The 23,137-nt window shown below is 38.0% G+C and overlaps 1 protein-coding gene across 1 annotated transcript; it reads left to right on the top strand.

Moving 5' to 3' along the window:
* The first annotated feature begins 488 nt into the window (after window positions 1-488).
* LOC143450240 (uncharacterized) lies at window positions 489-12,038 on the top strand. The gene is made up of 6 exons (XM_076950705.1): window positions 489-1,314; window positions 2,546-2,809; window positions 6,805-7,003; window positions 7,118-8,338; window positions 9,270-9,329; window positions 10,563-12,038. Exons 2-6 carry the CDS (start codon window positions 2,612-2,614, stop codon window positions 10,739-10,741), a joined length of 1,857 nt encoding a protein of 618 aa, XP_076806820.1. The 5' UTR covers window positions 489-1,314; window positions 2,546-2,611; the 3' UTR covers window positions 10,742-12,038.
* Window positions 12,039-23,137: the final 11,099 nt, after the last annotated feature.

Below are 23,137 nucleotides of genomic sequence, written 5' to 3'. Positions count from 1 at the left end.
GGCTGATCGCACACACAAGTGCGTAGTGTAATAATGTTCGGTCAACACAGGAAACAAAAAACGACAATTGCAGTGGCTTTATGAGTTTCACTTGGATTAGTTATTTACGCCCTTCTACAAAAATGAATAACGTTAAACAAGAAAAACGCCACCATTTAGGCCAGCTCAAGGCATGGAGTGTAGTTATCAGAATCAATTACCGTAAACAGTGTCTTAGATTTGCCTTGATAACTCAATTTTATGCATGACCGTTATGTAAAGCTGCAGAAAAAAGCGCTATGTTGAAGTAGACACGGCCTTCTTATCATCTTCGCTATGTTCTTCTGGACTGCGTCAGAAAACCTGCTCAAGGCTAAGCTTAGTACTTGCCTTGTATGCTTTAAATCAAGGCGGACGTTTTTCGGCTGGCATTTAGGTCATAGCAGCCAAGTCAGGAAGTTAAAATACAGGTGTTGGTTTTAATATTAAAGGAAGACAAAAGTCCAAGTGAAAATGATGATGTTTTGGTTGTTATTTGAAGGGTAATTGTTAGTTGGCTTCGGCTTTAAATTAGGTGTTTCCTTTGCTCATTACAAAGGGCCATTTACAGTTTTCTTCGAGAGGATTTTTTGGAAAATTACGCGTTATTAAGCTAGAAAGTACAGCTTAATTTAACAATTAACCTGCCGTTCTACAATGTAATAATGGATTTGATAAAGCGATTTTGCAACCAAAAACAACGGTGTCATTACGAGATTTGTGACAAAAATTCAATGTTAGCAATTAATCGGAAGCACTCTTGAGCTGATCCAAAGTGATATCAATGTGGTTTAGTTCATGACCCCTACAAAATAATGTGATTAAGCTATTTAGTGCGCACGTGATACTTCCAACCTAATTACCGTGGCTGTATTTTTTGAAGAAATGGACAAAACGAAGTTTATCCTTTGAAGTGAAATTAATCAATTTTGCATGTTCCAGCGACAACACATGTTATCTTTTTTTGATCAAAATTACTCATATTTTACAGACGATTTACTGAGACAGGCTGTTGGCACCAACGCGCTTGCCAAAGCCATCGCAAAGTTGACTGCCGAAGGGCAAAAAACGAAGCAAACGCATTACCAATATACTTTTTCGCCATATTTGCAACAACGAAGCCTTCTACTTGTGGGCTGATCTCTCTCCAAGAATATCTTCAAACGTGAAAGAAGAGCCGTCCAAGCTCCACGATTATTAACCGAAAAGAAATTCTGAAACCAGACAGCAAAGACAACTTCGTTCCGCGCAAACCGCAACTGAATTTGAAGAGCACCCTCGCTAACCTGCTATCAGGTAAGATTTAAAGCTACCTTGCCGAAAAATTGCAAGTTACGGTCTTCTTAACTGTATAATCTATGTCTGTCGAAGGTGGTAATTTCACGCGAAACATTACAGCGATTTCTTGACCGAATATAATCGAACATGAAACTTAATTGTTAGTTGACAAAATTTGAAGTTACTTTAATTGTTACAGCCATGTTGCCAATACGTTATTGTATAGCTTTTCTTTTTCCGAATTCCGGATCGATTTTTTGCTAAATCATTTCCTCTGTGAGTAATTGTAGAGTAGCAAAAAACGATCGAGAACTGATTTGTGAAGGTATAGGCCTATAGGGTATAGGCCAACTAACGTTTACAAAACTCGTATCAACACACCGATATACACGATCTCGCAAAATATTGTGTGACTGGAACACAAATATTTGTACGAGCGTTGGTATTAAATTAGATTTAGTATTCCACCGTTCGTAAAACCATTTCAATTTGCTTTCCAACGGCTAAGTCAATTCAATTAATTTGTCGTTGAGAAATTATTTACTTGAAGTAGGTTATTGAGCATAAGTCATGCGGCCGGTTAACGTTTGTCACGCGCTAGCCTTGTATCAACGAATGTGACAAGTAAGAAAAAACTTCCAGGTTAAATTTTGGTCGTGGTTATTTGCATTGGGTATTGACTTAGGCACAGTTCGTTTTTGGGTAACTTTTTTCCTTTTTGCCTGACCGGTCCTCGTTTATTTTTTCATCTCCATTGCGACAATAGTTATAATGATGGTAATTACCCCGGCGATCAACAAAAAAATTAACGTGTTGGCATGGAGTAGCGTATAACGCAAACAAAATAACGAGAGAAGAAAGAACAGGGCTGTAATAATTAACCGGTCGCGACTCTCACATGTATATATTCATTTACTTGTATGTAAAGTTGCGCATTTCAATCGCAGCTACATTGGTAGGCAGACATTTAGATTCGGGAGCAGGACTGTAGGGTCGTCGAAATATATCATTTAATTTTATTTCCTGTCCCTGTGCTTCTCGCATGCCGTCGCTTTGTTAAGCATAGAAGTTGATAAATAGCGGTCAAGACCGAGGACTGAGTGGCCTATATTTAAGCGCGAACTTCAATTAAAGGATATTTTATAAAGATTTTGGTTTAGTTGCAGTTGTTACAAACGCCAACTTGTGTTTGGCGATTTTAGTTGCATTAGGTTACCGTTGATTGAAAAACCATATTGTCTTATTGCAGCCAATACCGACTTTGTAAATCTTGACTCGTGCCTGGGTATACCAAGCACTATAAGTACAACATCAAATGGCTGCTGCCGTGGCTCTGAACTACCTTCCGCCGAACTTCAGCGCCCCAGATCCCGCAGAGAACTTACTCTCTTTCCAATCTCTTGAACAAGCTACATCGGCATCCGAGGCTTCATCTTTTTCTCCGGCCTCCTCTGTGGAGTTCGCTTCATTCGAGCAACATCCACTAACCGAAACATCTGTTGGAACTCTTGAGGTTGGTGATCAATTAAAAAGTGATGACTTAGATGTTGTTGATGACACATTTACGATATGTCATTTATCAGCCATTACGTAATACTTTGCTACAGACAAATACGTTTACCATCGTGTTTCTGGAACGTTACATCCACTTACGGTTAGGTTATTTTAAAACGGATTAAAACTTGGTTTGAGATAATCTTCGCTAGTTGTGAATCCGACTAAGAGATTTCGTGACAAATTCGTCGATAATATCGGCACTTGCTTCGCTAAGATGCAGGTGAGTTTACACACTTAAAAGCACTGGTTTCGCCGGGCATATAATCGGTTTTATAAAATATGAAAAGAAGTCGGGGAGATAAATCGGGCCCAATACAATCGGCTCAAACCTTTCTGCGCCCTAAATTTCGTGTTTATTTATTTACACAAAGCAGTTTGATTCTTCCACAAGTAGTTGACTGATGGAGTGAGAAAATCATGACGTCACCTGTAATATACATCGCCTAAAATTCGAAGGGAGTTTGCTTTGGAAATTTGCATAAGTGAAATCGATATACTGTATACATAAATTTTTTTAAAGGTTTCTCTAAAATCTGCTCTTTAAACAAGCTTAACGAAATTGAAGGTTCCATTTTTGAAATTGTAAACCAATTTTACTTTGTCCAAAATTTATCCCGTGAATTTCCGCTAAAATCTTGATCGGCGTTCATCAACCGGCAATAGGTTTTAAGCTAGAAAAACATATGACGTCCACCAATGCTCTTGCTGCACATTAACCATGATTTTTCGAGAACGCATTTCCTGCTGCTTAGCGAAAACAGGTGATCCGAAACGCGCTGTTCATCCTTAACTTCTAAATAGTTTTAATATTGCTCCTACGTTTCACTTTTAAGTGACCGTTGAAATAATTTTGACTAAAAATTTGCCAATGATGAAACGTTCAAGATCTTTCTAAATAGTCAAATTTTCTGCAATTTCGAGTATTCTATTTATTCCGAAAACGCCTTGGAAGCAACCTCTAACCAAACGCTTGAAAACCGCTGGAATTTCGTGTTCTTCGTACAGAAGTTTATTTTGTTTTTTTGCAATTTTTAGACAAAGTGAAAGTGTACAAAACAGACAAGCTGTAAAGTTTAAAATAACTGTTAAATTCGATATATAAATGTAAATAGTTTTCGTTATTGCTGTGCATAACAAGAGAGTTTCCAAACCCATATCGCAATAAAACCAATAATGTTGCTAAAATATTTCCCCAGCGGTAATTACCAAAGGTATCAGTCGTGTGAATGACATTTCAGTCTTGTTTAAGTCAAACTTGGGCTGGCTTTTCAAAGGATTTATCGATAACCGAAAACCTTGTATTGTGTCAGATTGGTAAGCCGATCTGATACATCTTTTTTCAGCCTTTGGTAATTAATTGATAAGCCAAATATAATCACAGGTATCAGTCGATCCTTGTTCAACATTTTAGGGCCGTTTAAATGTAATTTTCTGATAGTTAAACGACTTAAGAAGGATACTTTTCGGGCCATGCAGGCACGAATCGATCTTGCATTTCGGCAACAACCATAGTACAAGAATCTGGCCAGTCTCTTTGAGAGGGCATCTGCTTGACTGAGAAAGGTGTATGTGGTATGTACTTAAAGCCCAAAAACAAAAACGCCATCAAATAAATTTGTCTTGCCACTAGTAAAAAAGCTTGCGTGTCGTATGATTGTCTTTACGAAATAAGCTTGATGAATTTTTTTGTTACGTGGCTGGGTGTTCTTTGCTTTCATTTTTCGGTCAATTCCTGGTTATTGGGAATACGAAGTAAACAAGCAGATAAAAATAGGCTCCCTCTTAACCCCGTCTTTTATAGCTTGTTAGAATTTATGCCGGATTAACCAGGGTAAATAGGAAGGTATGGCAATTGCACAGAGCTCGAATCTCGCGTCTAGTTAATGTCAGAGGTAATATCTGCTTTCGCAGCAGAGGAGAAGCAGAACTCGGCAAGGCAGCGAAGCGTACAAAACCACAAGCTTTGTCTCTCGCCTGACCAAACAAGCTATGCTGTTTATGCGCAACTTCGTTCTCTTGTTAAAGTGACTGGTGCTTGCGTTTCACGCTGTGTTGAAATTAGCACTCGCGTTGGTATACACTGGCACTTTTACCCTGTACAAGATGTCTCATATCGCCTTAACACGTTATGCTTTGAAACCTGGGCCAGTATTTTTTCATGTTTCACGCAATTCGTAACTGAAAGTGTTCAATGTCACGTACTCAATGCCTGTTTGTTACAAACAATCGAGAGCAGGTACAACATTGATAGCGCGTGTTGATGCTTATTTACCGGTACACGTCGTACTTGGCTCTGTGAATAAGGCGTTGATTTACCGCGATATTTTTTCTTCCCTTTATCTTACTGTACCCTTGCTTCTTGGAATTTTTAATTTTCACCGAGTAATTTCTCGCAAGTGCATCGTGGGTTGGAAAAAATATCCCAAGGCAAACAAATATAATGTGTAAATAACAGGCAGTTGAAATTATTACTCAAAACGTCTTATTTCGATGCCCGGTCAAGATATCTGATACCGGCTGTAAGACAAACTAACACACAATGACACAGCCGGTGCCTTCAGCGGTATTACCATCTCGGATGCGCTTTGACTTATTTTGATGCTTTCGCTGCTCTGTCGTTGACACGTTTGCGTACTTACGTTTGTTGCCCATTAATCTAATGTTGTCTGGTCAAACTGATAAAAGATGTGAAGGCGAAGCCGTTATGGTCATAACGAGAGTTTACTAGGAACATCCAGCAGTCAAGGTTAATTTCTTAATCCGGCAATTTACTTGTGAAAATATTTAATCAAATATGGCCTGATGCACAGAAATGTCGCATCTGTTTACTTAAAACGGCGTAATTCGCGACCCGAATTGATGTCATTGTGTATATACGTCGCTATTTACTGATAAACGAAGTATGTCGAAGCCAAGTTTGCCCTGAGCGGTTTGTGCCTATCAGCAAGTAGTTGATTGGTGATTGGACTTGTACTTGGGCGGCGTTCTTTTGTTAAATCTTTGACGTAAACTCGCTTTTATAATCCCGTGATTCATTGTCTTATAAAAAGGGAACTTTGCACTTACTCACTGCAATTTTATGAAACAGGCACTACCAGGCATTGTGATCGTCTGGTCGACCTACAATTTACTCCATAGTACTCATACCAACATAACAGAGTGACCTTTTGCACCTCTAGTAATAGTTGGGCTTAAATGTGTTGTTAACATGTTGTCTGGTTTACCACGTGCATGTGGCAAAAAAACATATCTCGACGTTCAAATACATCTTCGGTCATGCACCTTTGTGAAATTACACACGGAATGTCGTCTACCCATGTGCCATTGCGAATTAAATATCAAAATCTGGTTAACTAAGATTATGAGTTAGCTCTTCGAACGTGACATGACCAACACGTCGGAAAACTTGCGGTGTTTTAAACGGATAAGAATGAAGATCATTTTAAATTGATTATAATTGGGCCGATTTTGATTTGTTTTACCTCCGGCAAGTTTTCCGATCACAACGAATTGCTTAATCTTGATAAATGGGCAGGAGAACGAAGCCCTGCTTTTCCCAGTTCGTGAAGTGAGACTTTCCTTTTTGCGAACTTGCTGTTTTCTTTGATTCGAGGGTGGAGAAAAACATCGCCACCAGAGCAAATAAGTTTTTGTTTAAACAGATTGTCGGTCGCTTCATTAATAACCAAAACGCATCGCGTACTCACGCAACCGAACAGTGTGCGCCATATCACGACACCGGGGGAAATAAAGTGTCGCTTGATTTCCCTTCAAAGCTTTGGGTCAACCTCACGCTTATGTAAACGGCACCGCTATGACGAATAGGCCAACCTGCTGTCTCCAACTGCCATTTCATGTATTGTTTGTGGCCACTAATGAAAATAATCGGGACACTTTTGCCTTATTGAACATATTTGGGTAACTTTTCATCACTTCAACATTTGCTTTCAGAGTAAAATGGCTGATTACTACGTCAACCAACCGATCGACAATCTATCCCCGATGAAGAGAACAGAGATGATGATGCATCCACCTGCCGTTGCTATGCGACCTACTTTCTCCTCAGACCCCACTACTTACCGACGCGAGAGTGCTTCAGATATCTTTGACATTCTCAATAATACTTCAAGAGGCAATTACACAACAGCAGGTAATGTTTTTACAGTGTTCTTCTTCTTTGCATTGTATTTGTTTTTATGCCTCACAAAAGCACCAAAAACGTCTTCACATATTCATTTAACGATTATTTTTCGATATTATCCAGGCTTCCAGCAATCTACACAAGAAGCCCAAGGCAATCTTTACCAGCAAACGAACAACTACAGCAACATCGAGACCAACAACGGTTCGTGTGTCAACGTTAATTTTAATCTGGTAGTAAAACAACAGAACTCGCACCACTACCACACCCCGCCACATCAATCGCCTGAACATGATGTCATCGCAACATCTTCCGCTGCGTCTAATCCAATGACGTCACCGCCCGGAAGTCCGGATATGTTGAACATACCACCCGTGTCGAGTTTCATAAAGAACTCGGACGCAGTTCTCCATCCCTCTTCTCCGTCCTCCGTTGCCTCGTCTCCTGTAAATGTCCAGGGCTTCAACGGTGTTCACCATGAAACGTACACCAAGACTAGGCTACCATCTGAATCCGAATTGGGAGTTGGTTACGACCAACGTCGCCACGCTTCCCTTCCGTCCATCACGGTGACAAACTTGGACGAGCAAGCAGAGAGCATGATGAACATGTACCAGAGAACACGATCCACCAGCCTTACCACTGACCGATGTTCCATTCCATCTTCTTCTCCGATACCTGCATCCCTCTCCCCTGCTCACATGCCGGCTCCCCAGGCGTGCTCTCCAACTCATATTATGTGCAACAACATCAAGACCGAGGTCATGGAGTGCAGCCCTAACATGCAGAACCGGTGGGGCGAGAATGTTTTACCCATACCTCCAACGATAGGGTACAACGACAATATGCACCCCGTCACCCAAGCCAATGCCCCTAGAAGATACAGCAACGAAATCAGCGGTCATCCAACTACCCAAATGAATGACCACATCATCCCAAAGCAAGAAAAGCCCTTTGTTGTAGGACCATACGGTCCTAACCCCGCGTTTACCTGTGCCTCAGTAGAAACCCATAACTCCTTTGCCCAAAACCATCAACCCTTCTTCCCCCCTCATCAGATCAACTTCCCTTCGATCGTGGAAACCCCAGAATCCGACGTTATTTCCCCACAACAAAACCCCCCTATCAGTCACAACCATGTCCATCACCAACATCCTCATCCCTTAGAAAGCCGACTCCACGCGAGCAACCTTTCCCATCCCAGAAGTCATCCTTACCTCTCCGTGTCCGTCCCACCTCCCTACTCCATGGCGATCAACGGCACGATCCCGTATAGACCGAGATACAGCCGACGCAACAACCCAGATTTGGAGAAGAAGCGGGTCCACAAATGCAACCACACCGGTGAGTGTTTATAACAGAGGAAAAAAATTAAATTTGTATTTGCATTCAGTAAGAGCAGAAGGGCGTTAGATATTTGAGGTCACAGCTGTTGCAATGCGGCAATTCGATTGCTTGTAACTTTCGCTTTTGCTAAGGCAAATTTTCAGATTTAGCAAACTTAGATTAAAGATTGAGCTCGGAGCGCAAACCTTTTGCGCATGCAACCGTAAACTATTTGCAATGCAACTTCTGCTTTTTTGGACCTTTTCAAAAGAAATTATAAGAACGCAAAAATGTGTCGTGCAATCTCACGAGCAAACCTCATATTCCGCGGTTTTTCTTTTTCCCATTAGCAGATAAAAATAGAATTCTTTATCATTTGTCTTGCGAGCGATCGGTTTGGCAATATAAACACATATCACATGAACGTGACTTCTAAGTAATACAAGAACAATCTTTCCGGCGTGAGATGTTTACGTTTTCCTAAAAGGTAGTTGCTGAAGGCTTGTCGAACTATTTTAAAACAAAAAGTATGCACGTAAACAATCACGTTCGAGTAGTACAATAACCTGTATGTATGAGTTAGAAGGGTAGAGCGGTTTGAAGGGAAATGTCTGACATTTAGGCGCCGGCGCCGTTACAGACCTGCACAGAGCATCAAGTAATTGCATATTCCGACTGGGCCTATCTTCATTATCTCCGCTATCTCCGGGCTTCTTTGTAACAGATTTCTGTCAATAAAAGAACATTCTTTTACACAAACAATACGAACTTTTCATTCCGTTAAACGGCCACGCAGTTTAAGCAATGTTTGTTTACGGAAAAGGCAAGTCCTTGGCGTTGTGTATGTTTATATGTGGTGTTTTGTTTCATAAGCAGGCTAAGCGTCATTTACTGTATAAAGTTTGAACTTCTTTTTGACAAGCCAACTGACTCGATTGATTCATTACAGGTTGCTCAAAAGCCTACACCAAAAGCTCACACCTCAAGGCACATCAAAGAACGCACACAGGTAAGACATATTATAGCCCGTTTGATCATTCTAATATCGATTTATACCTCAATGGCCCATATCTGTACCTATAGGTATATCTGTAACTATAGGTACCTATAGATATGTCTGGTAGGCTACGTTATTAATTATTCTGCCGCGGGTTAACTTCAACCTGTTGCGGTCGAACATAAGCATCACGTTTATTGGCGTTTCCGTTTTTCGTGCCTTTCACTTAAAGTACTGTGTTCGTGGTCGTTTCTTTCGCTTTTTTTCTGTTGCAAGAAATAAGCGGCTTTTATCGCGGACCACCTTCAAACAATCAACCACCGTTTTGACGTCATTTTCAACTTTTTAATAAACAAACAGCAAAGTTGTTACAACGAATGCCTCTGCAGCAGAGCAAAATCGCACTTAGAAGTTCAGAATGTAATAAGGAAAAGAATGCTTTCTGTCAGCCTAAGTGTTTATCGCGTCGTGTGGGGTTCGACAAAGACAGACGCCCGATACGACCAGGTAGAGAATGTGACAAGAAAAAATTAAAAAGCCTTTTAGAAATTTAAACGCGTGGGTGGAAGCAACAAAATAACAAGAAAAGGAACAAAAAACGTTTATTATTTTTTCTGCCAAATAAATGGACTCCATGTCATCACTTCCTTAGTTTGTCAATCAGATTTTAAGCAAAACATCAGCTTTTTTAAACAACATTTGCCTTTGAAAGGCAAAAACTGAATAGTGGCGCCAGTTGATAGTATTGGCGTTTGTCATCAGAAAGCAAACGCTTATGCCGCATATTGATACCACGCTGAAAGATAGAAAAACACGAACCATTTGCGATGGCCTGTTACTTTTCTATATACTTTGTACGTAGAATAGCTCGCTTGACTTGCATTGTTTAGTTCGCAATCGAATATAATAAATAACTTGTTCTTAAAACAACCATGACGTCAATCTAAGTGCTAGCCGACAGGAATGCGCAATTACGGTTGATTTTCGATGTCATTAAAGCACAGAATAGCAGGTTAGTGAGTTGCTGTCGGACGAAAAAGAGTTAACCGAGCACATGTTTTTGCTGGTTCAGGCACGGAAGCGTATCCGCTCGCTCTAGACCGCGCTCATTACGCTGCTCATCGCCATAATTTTTTCGATACATTTTTATGTTTGATATTTGGTCTTTTATGTCATTTTATAATGTTAACGTTTTAATTTAGAAAACTGATTCCTTCCTTTGGTAAATTGCTTTCATTTATACAGGAGAGAAGCCGTACACCTGTAACTGGCAAGGTTGCGACTGGCGTTTCGCGAGATCGGACGAGCTGACGCGACACATGCGCAAGCACACCGGCGCAAAACCTTTCAAATGCCTGGTTTGCGGAAGATGCTTTTCACGCTCCGATCATCTTTCTTTACACATGAAAAGACACCAAGCTTAATTGAAAACCCCGTAACAAAGAAGCTGCATCGTATGCCTGAATACAGCTTGACGATTTACCATTACCTTGAGGCGAGCGGTTGAACTTTTTATGTGGTAAATGAAAACACCCGATTTTAACCAAGAAAAACTAAGGAAAGCCACATCATATCTCAGGAATGAAGCCAAGCTAAAACGTGCTATTAATAGCTGCTGCTAATGACTCAATCGACTAGGTTGGCAATGTATTCTCCTGTCTGCTTACCCCGTTATGCTACGAAGCAACACAAAGAATAAGACCGACGTTTAGGTTGATTTCTTAACGACGAAACACGAATCTAACTGCACGATTTAACTTCTTAAGATCCAAAGCCAATTTCTTTTTCTTCAATTCGTCTTCTTCAAAAACAAGAATCAAATTATTCCAGTTGAAATCGTTCGACCTATTTCCCTTCTTTGGAAATCAAACCTGAGTGGAACGCGATCAATTTTGTGTTATTTTGTTGTTATAACGCATGATCCCGAAAACCGAGGCGCGCTTCGCTTTTAGGGTCCTCTAAGATTCTTTAACCAAGAATATTGCAGCTTCACAACGCTTGCGTACGCTCGCCAAGCTTTTGTAGGTTTATTCAGTTCATTGGCTTTAACATACTTTTTGGGGCTTGCTTTTATGTCACCGCTGCCTATCAGATATGCATCTAAGAATATTTCTTGTTTTCATGTTGTATATGTCGTTTGGAGCTCATTATTGCACTTATTCCCGCAAACACTTATATTCTTATACGATAACAAGTTCGACGTATATATTATATTCTGCTTTTCGAGACATTTTAACTGTCAGTTCCAATCACACAATGATGAAAGGTCAATAATACTCTGTCTGAACGTCGTGTACGGTTGATAGAAGTTTCTAGGAAATCCACTCAGTACAAGGAAAATAACGAGTAATTATGATGATACCGATTCATAATTACTCAAGTCCAGCCGACCATTAGTGATTTGAATAAGATGTTTCTCGAATCAAAAACTCCCTACATCAAAAATTTAACTATAACTTTTTGTAGTGTTTAGTTTTAATGAAAGTTGCAGCAAAATTTATTAAACCTGTTTTCATTTTAGGCTTATATAAAACTTTTGAGCGCTACACTTTCTCAATTTCGGATGTGACACTACTACCTTAATGTGCATGTCCCTGCTCAATGTTTGCTGCTTTTTCTGCTTATTCAAGTCTTTTAAATAAGATGCAGCCATTGTACGATGATAACCTGTCGTTTGTTTGCGTTTTTTGTTTGTACATTTTACCCCCTTGACAGATGGTTCACACCATCATACATACTTTCAAAATGTACATTTATTATTTTTTACGTATATCTATATATTTATAATGCGTCTACTTTTTTACTGAAAAGTGCATTATGTGTTGTACTTTTTAATTTATGACAAGGGAAATCACTTTCTGTTGATTTTCCTGCTTTATAATTTGTCGATTTATGCTCACGTGATTCGAACTCGTGTTTTTTGCTAATCAATCAACTTCCTTTGCTTTTAACGGCAACTTGTTGTTAAGACGCGATGGCAAGAAAAACTATTCTACTAATCATTTGTATAATTTGAGGCAAAAATTTTGCCTTAATTTTGCCAAAAATGCATTTTATCTTCAACTGTTTTTGTGCTGTTCCGTTTAAAGATCAAAGCGCTTTATTTTTGTACGCAGTCGCTTAAGAGTTGCGACTGCGTTACAACATTTTACTGAAACTTGTGTGAACTTGAACTTGAACTTGTGTGTGCTGTAAGTGAATACGTTTTACCAAACAAAGCCTGTAACGCCCGTCGAGTACAATTATGACGCGATCGTTACGAAATAAAATTTTCTGGGAAAATAAAACGTGTGTTTATGCCGTAGCCTAACATGTAGGTATACCCCTGTTAGAAAGGAAAGTGGCCTTTGGCATGACGTCCTTCCATAAATTGATAACCGGTGGAGATAGACTAACTTGTTATTAGAAGCAATTCTGGCATCAGTACCTTCGAGGCAGGTCACTAATTATATCAGTGATTTGCTGTATAGTTTATTCTGAAGAAATTCAACGATCGTTAAGATATGACGTAGTTTTGCGGACATGGCACATCACTTGGGGGCACCGTCTACTTAGATAAAAAAGTATTAGCAACAACCGTAAAAATGGGAAAAACAACATTTTAGGAAAGATACCATAAGTTTATGAAAACCGTATTTGGTTTTGAAAAAGTTCTCTGCTTCGATGTGATGTTGTCGATATGAGTGTTGACACAACATTATATCAATATCCATTTGTCGCCATTTCAAAGCAATAACAAACATTGCTTTTGGCCATAGACCTTAATAGGTCATCATTTTAGCCCAAAGCAACTTGGGGATTTCTCAAATCTGACAACAATCCGCATCAGAATTTAGGCTATTATGACCCTCAATAATGTACCTATACATCATATATATCTGTACTGAAACGCAAACAATATTCAAACAACACAAGGTAGCAAGAAGAACAAATAGAATTCTCTGTCCTAATTCTTTTAAAGGGGTTCTGCATAGATTAGATAATTTAATTCTCGCCAAATGCTAATAGCAAGAATCCATGACCAAAAACTTGAAATAAATTCCACCATAAAAGCGAGTATCGACGGTCGCAAACAATATCAGAGCGCAGAGATAAACAAACGAAAATAAATTTTCAAGGAGAAGGCATATAGACACAAGTTTCTCGTAGATAGCTATCACTTTGTTTGATAGTTGTCGTAAATTAGATTATGCATTGTTTCAGCTTTGAAAAAAACTTTCACAAGCGTTAAGCTTAGGCTTTATATGCCGCACAATACACAATGGTTTTTCAAATCAATTGTGTTCAGAATAAGAACTACGAGTTAATATTATGCTCTTCTAAAGATTTGATGCGCAGAATAAGTTTCAGCAGATCTGCTTCGATCTTTACAAAGAGTTGTTGCAAAGTTCTTTACCGAAATAACGTTAAATAACGTATAAATTTCCAAAAGAACTGTAATGTGACGATTGTGCTATTAAGTTGAAAGGAAGCAAATCCTATTGCGGGTTGTTTGTTTTCTGACGCTTCTTATTCCTGTGTCTTTATATGGGTGTACCGGTCCCACATGAGTCGTGGTACGATTTGTCACAACATAAGCACAACTTGTCCCGCCTTTTGGCACTTTTTGTAATAAAGATATAGAAAGGAATCAAAAATTTTGAAAACAGCTAGTAATATGAAAAGTGGTGCAAGTTAAATGCGGTTACGTAATGGTTAATCACGAATTACTATTTTTAAAGAATGTCATTCACTACGACTTCAAAAGGCAAGATTTTCTATTTATGTATTTATAGTAAGTCCCTCTTCGACGGCTTATTATCGCTTAACGTGCCATACATGAAGTAACGACCATTACTTATTAGTGGGCCACACGGCCAAAGACTCGGTCTGCGTTGCCTAGCAACGACTGACGTCAATAATTGGAGGTGACCACAGCAACCTAGCAATTCCTAGAACCCTGTGGTCCGACGAGACGCAAAGATAAAGCCAGTAACTTTCCATTTCATAGATTTTTGTGCAAAAATGTTATGCGCTTCAATCAACAAAAATGTTCTGCATGCGATGTCCATGCAATCTACTATTTTAGTCAGCTTGTTGCAGAATGATTTAGTATGTAAGCTCCATGTTGATAATGCGTTTGAAACACAACTATCGCAACACTAAAAATTGCCCGAAATGGCGGCATTGAGGCTTTTAAGCAATAGCTGCATGTTTTTGTGTGAAGAAAATAATAAAATATATCACAAGAATAGCAAAATTTCAAATTGTCATGTTTTTCGAGTTGCAAACTTATATCTACGGCATGTTCGGATGTGAGCACATTCAAGGCATGGACGCTGGAAAATAAATACAAATAGGCCTATTGTCAATTATCGTGATACAAACTTTTACATTTGACCTATTTTTTTATATTTTGCAAAAGCGTGAACTTATATCATTTGTAGATTACCCTTTTGTACTAATTCGAGCTTTGCTGAAGCCTTGGTAATCATTGTCTAACTTTGAAGTGATCAAGGTATATGCAGTGTTTTTGGACTGCTCGATTGAGATATTACGACATGCTCCAAGCTGGTTATATATGGATTGTCCAAAACCGTTTAGCAGCGTTCTTGTTTGACAAGGACTAATTGCAAAAATATAAGTTTACGTAACACGCTCATAATTCGTCGAGCTAAAAATATTCCTTTTTGTAATGCATGTCTCTTTTTCGTAATAAATACCAAACCGCCTTTTGGTGAATTTACGTCAAATGCGTGAGTGTATCGGGTGTTGCCAAAACATCGGTTATACGACGTCGTTAAGTGAGGCAAAGACATTTATAGACATAATGGAAAATTTCACTCATAAAGAGTAGAGTTTTATATAAATCATTCAACTGAATTCAGGCCACAGCCGCCACATGAACACGTTTGAACGTAATCAACGATGATTCGCCAAACAACGTCGTTTTCGTACAAAGCATGATATTTCGTTTGCATCTTTTTCCCCGAGGAGTGACAAAAAGTCAAGGACGTCGTCGGGTCGGCCGCAATCTGATAAGCCGATATTAAAAATAAGCTAGTCATGGCACGAACTCGCGCTTGTGTTGCTGGAGTCCACAGTTCGCTGTTATTTGTGAAAACGACATAACAAAGAGCTTTTTTCTTAATGTGCTGTTATGCTGTAAAGTTTTAGTTCGGGACGAATATCGAGGACATTATCAAAAAAAGACAAGATTTTTTAAACGATTTTTCGCAGGAACCAAAATGACTAATAATATAAGTTTACGCGGTTTAGCGTATGACGTACTTCTTTAATCTGATATAGAGTCGTCAAAACGTTTACAAAGAATATCTCAAACTGCACAGGCAACCATTGCTGCAAACTCATAACATCCGTCATCGCCCACACTTTAAAAAAAAGAGTAATAATTTGCAATGTGAGCCTTCAGCTATATGTATAAATCTATGTACAACTTAAACAAAACGAGTTCTTAACGAAACGTCTATACGGACAAAGCAAAACTTTTTTCAACCTTTTAGCGGATAAGAGAATAAGCTGTATGCAGAAGGTATACAATGTTTTAGGCTACCAATGGGCGTTTGAGCCATTTCAGGTATAGTTGAAAAAGAAATGCAAGCTTACTTTTCAGCAACGCTTATCTGAAGGCTTATAATTACAAGATTACATTTTTCTTGCGCCAGCAAAGTCTTGCCATTTACTTTATTAGACCACACAGTATGTTTCAAGTAAATTGCTTGTATAATTGCTATGATGTTTCACAATAACGAAGAAATTTTCTGTGTAAGCTTACATTTTTGTGGGACGGAAAAGCTGTTGATGCCAATTTAGTTTAACGTGTACGAAGCTTTTCAGTTTCTGGTCAGATATCTAGGCCAATAACCCATATACCTACCTATTCATCGTTTATTAGTGATAACTGTTGTGTTTTTGGAAATACACCTAATGTACGAAGAGTAGTCCGCATCCCTATATATGAAGGTTCCCTATATGTGAAGGCTATATTTGAATTTTGAGTTGATACGTACCACACCTACAACTGTCGGGTCGAAGTGCGGTGTTTGCTGCTAGCATATCTATTGAAGCTGACCATATTAGTACTTCATAATTGTTGCTGTTTTATGAAAAATAAAATACAGTCGAATCCGCTTAATTCGGACACCGGATAACCCGGACAACCGCTTTATTCGGCCAAAATGCTCGGGAACGGAACAAAAGTAAAAATTGAATGTAAAAAACTCCCGTTAATTCGGACAATTCTCCGCTTAATTCGGACACGAGCTGGCAATTCCTATCGTTAGGTTATGAGTTTATGACACAATAAACAGTACTTCGTTCGTTTTAACACAAGATGCAATTGCATTATGAGTGATCATGGTGAAACAACGACGATCCATGCAGTAACAATCGACAATAAACTCATATAAGGCCGCGCCAATTTCATAGTCGCTATTACTTCGGTACAATTGCGTCCATCTTGTAGAACAGAATGGTACAGCAAAGTTTAGCAGAAAAATTGAAATTGCTCACTAAAGTAAACAAAGACGTTTTATGCGATCAGTGCCAATTACTGCAGTATAGCCCAGGTGCAATTCATTTATTACGCAACAGTACAGTATTTTAATTGCGTTGTCTGCCTTTACGCATGACCATGAAACGAACAATTGATTTTCCGCTTAATTCGGACAAAGCCGTTTCTCCCCTTAATTCGGCCAAAAGTGAGCGGAACCAAAGTGTCCGAATTAAGCGGAGTCGACTGTATTTACTTTTAAAATGTACAGTATTTACTTGAATGTAAAAAGTTTCCCTTGATTGTAAGATACAGTTAGTCACACTGGAACCTGCGGTACGGTATAGACTTCTGCAATATAATTTCTATTCTCTACCACAATATCAAAAACAGGGAAGAAAAAAGAGGAAAGACAGTTGAAACTGCATGCAGATAAAATTTCGTTTTGATCAAAAATATAAACCGTTTTTGATTTTAAGCCGCCCTCGAAGGTAAACCGCAAAAATGACGATAACAAAATTCGTAACCCACGGCTTACAGTCAAATCAATCCGGTAAAAAACAATCTAACAAAAGCAATACCAAAAACTTAATTAAATATTTCATTTTTGCTTTCATTTTTGTTTTTTTCTCGAAATGTTTGAATATCACTTCGCATAATATTCAGTATAGTTGCGTTCACGTAATTCTAGAAATTCCACGGGATATCTCTACCACATAATTTTCTTTTTGTAAAAAAAATATCTTAAGCACAGAAATACACAAACTTTTGTAGCTTATTGCGCCGACAATGTGGAAGATTCATAAATAGCCTCTTGGCATGAATGATTTGGTGAAATGTGAATTCTTTTTTGTACAGTTTTACACTAAAGGTTTAAGGCTTTAAGTTTAAGCGATAATGTACTAGGTAAAAAAATGTAGTCAAAACTGTCACTGTTTGATCTCTTTCATTGAAAGTCGATAATCTGTGAGCAAAAAGAAAATACTCAACGGCGTTCAGGATAAATCAGCTCTTCACAAAATATGACCAACTATAGTCCTAAATTCGCAGTTGATACAAAGTACTTAATACCCGGCTTCAGAGCGGTAGCACTTTTTCTCACGATTGGATTACTTATAACGCGGACAAAGACCTCACGTTTTGGAGAGTGTCAATTTTTTAGACATCAAGCCAGCAATTAAAATAAATGAAGCGTCGACAAAGAATTGGTATGACCAGATACTGTCGATGTAAATAATTAAGAAAACACTAGCTGTTGTGAATATAGTCGAAATATTAACAAGATAATATGTTTGTTGAAGACAATTTGAAATAATACCAACTTAGTAAAAAATATTGATCACAATTGTTAGGTATAAGAACGTTCAAAATACTGCCCTACAATACAATCAATTGATAATAATTAATAAAGTTAATTTTAATGGCCTTCTATATTAATTGCCAGAAATTTTTTTTAAATATATAGCAATCATATCCTATTTCCTCGTGGTTCATTCTCACACTTTATTTATAATTCCATCAAAGATTACACGAAAGAACTTTTTATTGCCAAGCATTTTCGTACTTAGGTAGCAATTGTCAATTCCTGTGGTGGTTTGATGTGGTTTAAGACAAGCGTATAGATCACCTATAGGAAAGTTGTAAAATACATAAGTTATTATTGTTTTTGGTCTATTATTACCGTCTTCATCTTTGAGGAGTGTGAAATGAAAAGTGTTATTTGCAAAGTACATGTCTCAAAAACATTAATTACTTTGCGTTTCAAATAAGCATTCCATGTTGTCCATGGGCGGTTCCGGCATTTACTTTGTAAAAGTAACAGTTAACAAAAACCAGTTCTGGCCACATATGGTACAGGTTGTCACCAAACGGTACGATTTGGGAATGAAATATGATAAATATCGAACGATTGTGTAAAAAACAACTTCTCTTGACCACTTTTGAAAATGTACACGATATAATGAAGCATTGATCCTGTAAACTAATTTTTAAAAAAAGGAAACCGGTTTAGCACGGTTAAATTAATCTGGGACTCTTAAGCTACAAAAAAGCATTTTAGCGGCACGTGCTAAAATGTAACAAACGGTGCATGCTCAAACAATAGCGGTTAACCGCATTTAGGCGACTATGTGTCATTAAAGAAAACCATTTCTGGTAAAGCTTCGCTTTCCTTTTGACACCCTATTTCCTAGTTCAATCGTCACGATTTCCGTTAGCTCTCCTGTCTCCATTTTCGTTCTGTAAGAGCGTAAACATTAAGGTTTACTTTGAGACTGACTCACAAAAACAATAACATCTGGAGAAAAATTTTTATTCAGCCTACAGTTTTAATTTTGAGCCAACAAATTGCAACAAACACAGAACATGATTGATTACTGCCATCTAGCGGATAGAATTTCTTCAATTGCGGCTTGTCAAATCGTTTAATTGAAAACATAATTTTATCCAGCCCAGGTTGTTGATGATAAAGGTGCAGTAAGAAGTAAATAACAGAATTCTAACTTACATACAACCGAGCCTTATGTCCACTATATAAAAATATTTAATGGATTTGACCACGGCACAGAAATTGTTGTTGATTTTGTTCATCGTCAGTGGTTTACCTTACGGGAAGTTGAATTATATCGAAAGATCTTTTCAAATTCTACTACAAACATTTGTAATAATACTTGACCAGAGAATAATATATGTAGACAGTGCTATAATGACTCAAAAGTGTATTTAGAAAATCGCTTCGAGTTATAAAATTAGAAGATAAAATCAAATTTTAAAAATTGTGCAAGTGTAGTTTCTCTCAATAAAGTTTCGATAATTAAATACCAACACTTATTTTGGGTTTACCTTTCATAAACAAAATCAAAATACTTGGGGTCTGACAAAGCACCAATTTGGACAAATCATTTCTAATATTCCAAGAGCAATTATAATTGAGTGATTTTCTGCATCTGATATAGCATTTAAAAGCATGTTTGCTGAGTACCTTTTCACGGGACCGGCACTTTCTATCACAAGCTGGCAGCTTTACTGTTGCGTTGGTGGTATCGAAGGGACCAACAGTTTCCATTAGGTCCTAGAGGTATTCCAACTCTAGGAGTGGAGGCCTTTCCTTGGTAAACGGCCGGAGGGTGTGTTGCATAAATGGAGTAAAACTTGTGGATCAGTTATGTCAATTCGTATGGGGAAAAAGACTGGCTGGTGTTAGGCGATTATGAATATCTATTCACGAAGAAAGTGCTGCTGGTTAATGCAATTTTACTGACAAGTTTATACATGGATTGAAAATTGTATTCGATATTTCGAAATCATGGCTATTATCAAAAAAATATAGGTCTACACCAGAGTCAAGAAACTAGCAATCATTTTATTCGCAGACGTTTTCAATTTTCAAGTTTTGTCAGTTAACTCATTATAACGCAAACTTGACCTATCAATGCCACGATTGATGGCATATTATGGCTATACAATAAATAAAGCATAACTTGAAACGTCTGCAAATAAAATGATTTCTATTTGTTTGCTCTGGTAGGCTATTTATTCCTAGCAAAACCTGTAATTACCAATATTTAACCGCTTACCTATAATCAACATGTGATGTAACCTTTACGAAGTTCTGAAAACATGCGTCTTGCACCCAAGTAACTTTTCGCAGCGAAGTCCTTTTCGTTCCCTTCTGTCTATTTGGATTGATATCTTGTGTAACTTTTGTTTTGTCTATATTTTGTTTTCAGTGTAATTATTTCTGTCAACGTAAACAATTTTTAAGTTTGTTGGCCTACTGGCCTTGCTAACCTTGCATCGTCATAAGTAGTACCATAGTTATATAATACTCTGCACGTTTTAAACTGAGCCGTTTTTTCCTGTTTGTTGATATTTACTATTTAGTGAGCAAAATTCTTGTAATATTATGCTACTAATACTTATGGCAAACCGCAGTCCAGTGCAGAAGGGGTCAGGCGGGCCAATTGGCCGGGCCTACGACTTTTAATGAAGCCTATTGCATACCCCGTTGTACATGTTATGTACATGTACAATTAACTTAAATGGTTATTACCTAGTTGAATATTTTTTTAATGTCTGATATTGCAACGCTTATAAAAAGTGTGACCGTAAAGGGTAATATTCGTAATAAGAGAAAACTTCTACATTGAAGTGTCGCTTATAAAGGTTCATCACGATTGGTGGACATGGCAAAGACAAGCGGAAACGCTCTATTAAATGGAAGGTTAATTTCGAAAGACACATCCGTAAGTTAACGGATTAATTTGCTATATTAATCATTTTTTATGTGGCAACCGATACGACCAGAATATATTATTTTTTAGCATTTACCGGATAATGACTTGCAGGTTTTTTCGAATATATGAGCAGTACACAAAGATCCAGAATATTGGAACGAACCGGAGAAATTCAGTCCATAACGGTTCTTTTCAACTTGTCCGCGTCATTGTTTGGGAGAACAACTTGCAAGGATGGAATTGTTCATATTTCTCGTTTCGATGCTACAAAAGTTTGATTTTTTGCCTGATCCTGATGCTTCAGAACTTTCCACTGTCAACGATGGTGCAAATGGATTACTTTATATACTATAGTCTATCGTTTTCAGGTTGTGGCCAAAGAAATTTGATCAAAGTATACGAATACACAAATCTATACGGATCAGCGATAATCGATATGTTTCTAGTAACCTTAGACCCTATTTTTTTCTGGTGTCATAGAATAATAAATTTGTTATAATGCAATACAACCTTGAGAGTTTTTAACTTCTTTCGGTGTTAAATTCTACTACATATGAGCTTTTGAGTTGACTACTGTTTACAATTAAGTACAGAACCTATCTTTAATGCTCCATATCTAAGATGCGGTTTTTTCCTAAAACGGAACGAAGCTTCGTTCAGCAGATGATCCAATAAATTCATTAACTTTTCAGTTCACATTTGCGTAAGAGCATGCATCTGTTAGCAAAGCTCTGAACCATACTTTATTGTCAGGAAAACCTTCAAAAAGCTACGATCTTGTATGAACGTTGCAGCGATTTTTGGATTCATAGACCGTTTGACGGCTTGTGTTCTGTCAACATGGATAAATGAAATACAGTCGATCGATAATGTCAATGGTCAACAGAGGTTTGGATGACTAGGAACACGTTTCCTTTATCATTATAGGTGAAGCACTATTGTATTGAAAGGCGTAATAACTTTGCTGAAAGTACACCCCATTAGTCTACTTAGCTTGCATTAGGATGCGAATGAAATTTTTTTCTCTCTTTTATTTTCTCTTCCGAAGATCAGGCGGTAGCCTTTTAAATGCTGCGCTGGCTGATCTTAAGATCAGAAAATCAGATCTTTCATGCATTAAATGCGTGATTTTGTCCTGATATTTTCGCATTCTAATGCAGGACTAGTAGACTAATGGAGTGGAAAGTAAGAAGGCTAACTTGGGTCGGACCCAGTTGACTCTCGTTGTAATTTAGAGCTTTAAAAGATAACAATATAAAAAACAAGTTAAATTACTGTAAAATTAAACCAAGTAAAATTACTGCCGCGGCCGGCTTCTCTTGTTGTTTACCTTTACGCCATGCTTCTTCCCAAAATTTTTAGGACAAATTTAACAGTTTGATTGTGAGTGTTGGTGAGGTGACAGGCTTAATTCCTGTAGTTCTTCTCTGGTGGATGTGCCGATCTGGCTCCTGTATTTTGTTCTTGAAAAAGTCAAAATACAGGTTAGTGTTTGAGCTTCTGTACGACAGTGTTTGAGCGTATAGTAGTTGCCATTGCTGGTATTTCTTTTCCAGCTTTGTTGTTTTTCTTAACCTAGTCAGGCGCTCATTTTATGTGTTCCTATACTTCATAACAAACCAGCACTAACATAGCGACTCTGGACTTGCGGTTAGCCGTGAGAGAGGTTGACGCATCTGGCAAAATCACCCTCGCATCACGCAACAGCACCAAAGGTGAAAACCTGCGAAGATGGAACCGACAATATGAAACTATAAAATAAAACAGTCGACTATGGATGTCTAAACACAAAGACATACGATACTATAGACACGCAATTGCATCAGCGTCAAGGCGTTAAGACACCACCGTTCAACAAACTTTGGCAGCGTCTGAAAAAAGGGCTACAGTACCATGAAGTAAAACGAAAATATATCTAAAATCAAAAACCTTATCTTAGTTAAAGTTTTCAAGTGAATTCTAAAGCATTTAGAGATTTGTTGCGGCGAGAGACGAAAAGTTTAATTGAACAGGTGTTTAAAGTATTCCGCAAAATAAAGAATAAATGCTTTAATGGCAAGGTTTATTCTTAGTTTGTTTACTTATCAAAATAT

Source organism: Clavelina lepadiformis, chromosome 1, assembly GCF_947623445.1.
Source record: "Clavelina lepadiformis chromosome 1, kaClaLepa1.1, whole genome shotgun sequence".
NCBI classification, from domain to species: Eukaryota; Metazoa; Chordata; class Ascidiacea; order Aplousobranchia; family Clavelinidae; genus Clavelina; species Clavelina lepadiformis.
This window is presented reverse-complemented; position numbering and strand designations above follow the sequence as displayed.

Bases quoted from the DNA above. Each gene is read 5' to 3' on its own strand.
- LOC143450240 (XM_076950705.1), top strand. From the start codon at position 2,612: ATGGCTGCTGCCGTGGCTCTGAACTACCTTCCGCCGAACTTCAGCGCC. The intron at 2,810-6,804 runs GTTGGTGATCAA...ATTTGCTTTCAG, and splicing joins CATCTGTTGGAACTCTTGAG to AGTAAAATGGCTGATTACTA. The intron at 7,004-7,117 runs GTAATGTTTTTA...GATATTATCCAG, and splicing joins AGGCAATTACACAACAGCAG to GCTTCCAGCAATCTACACAA.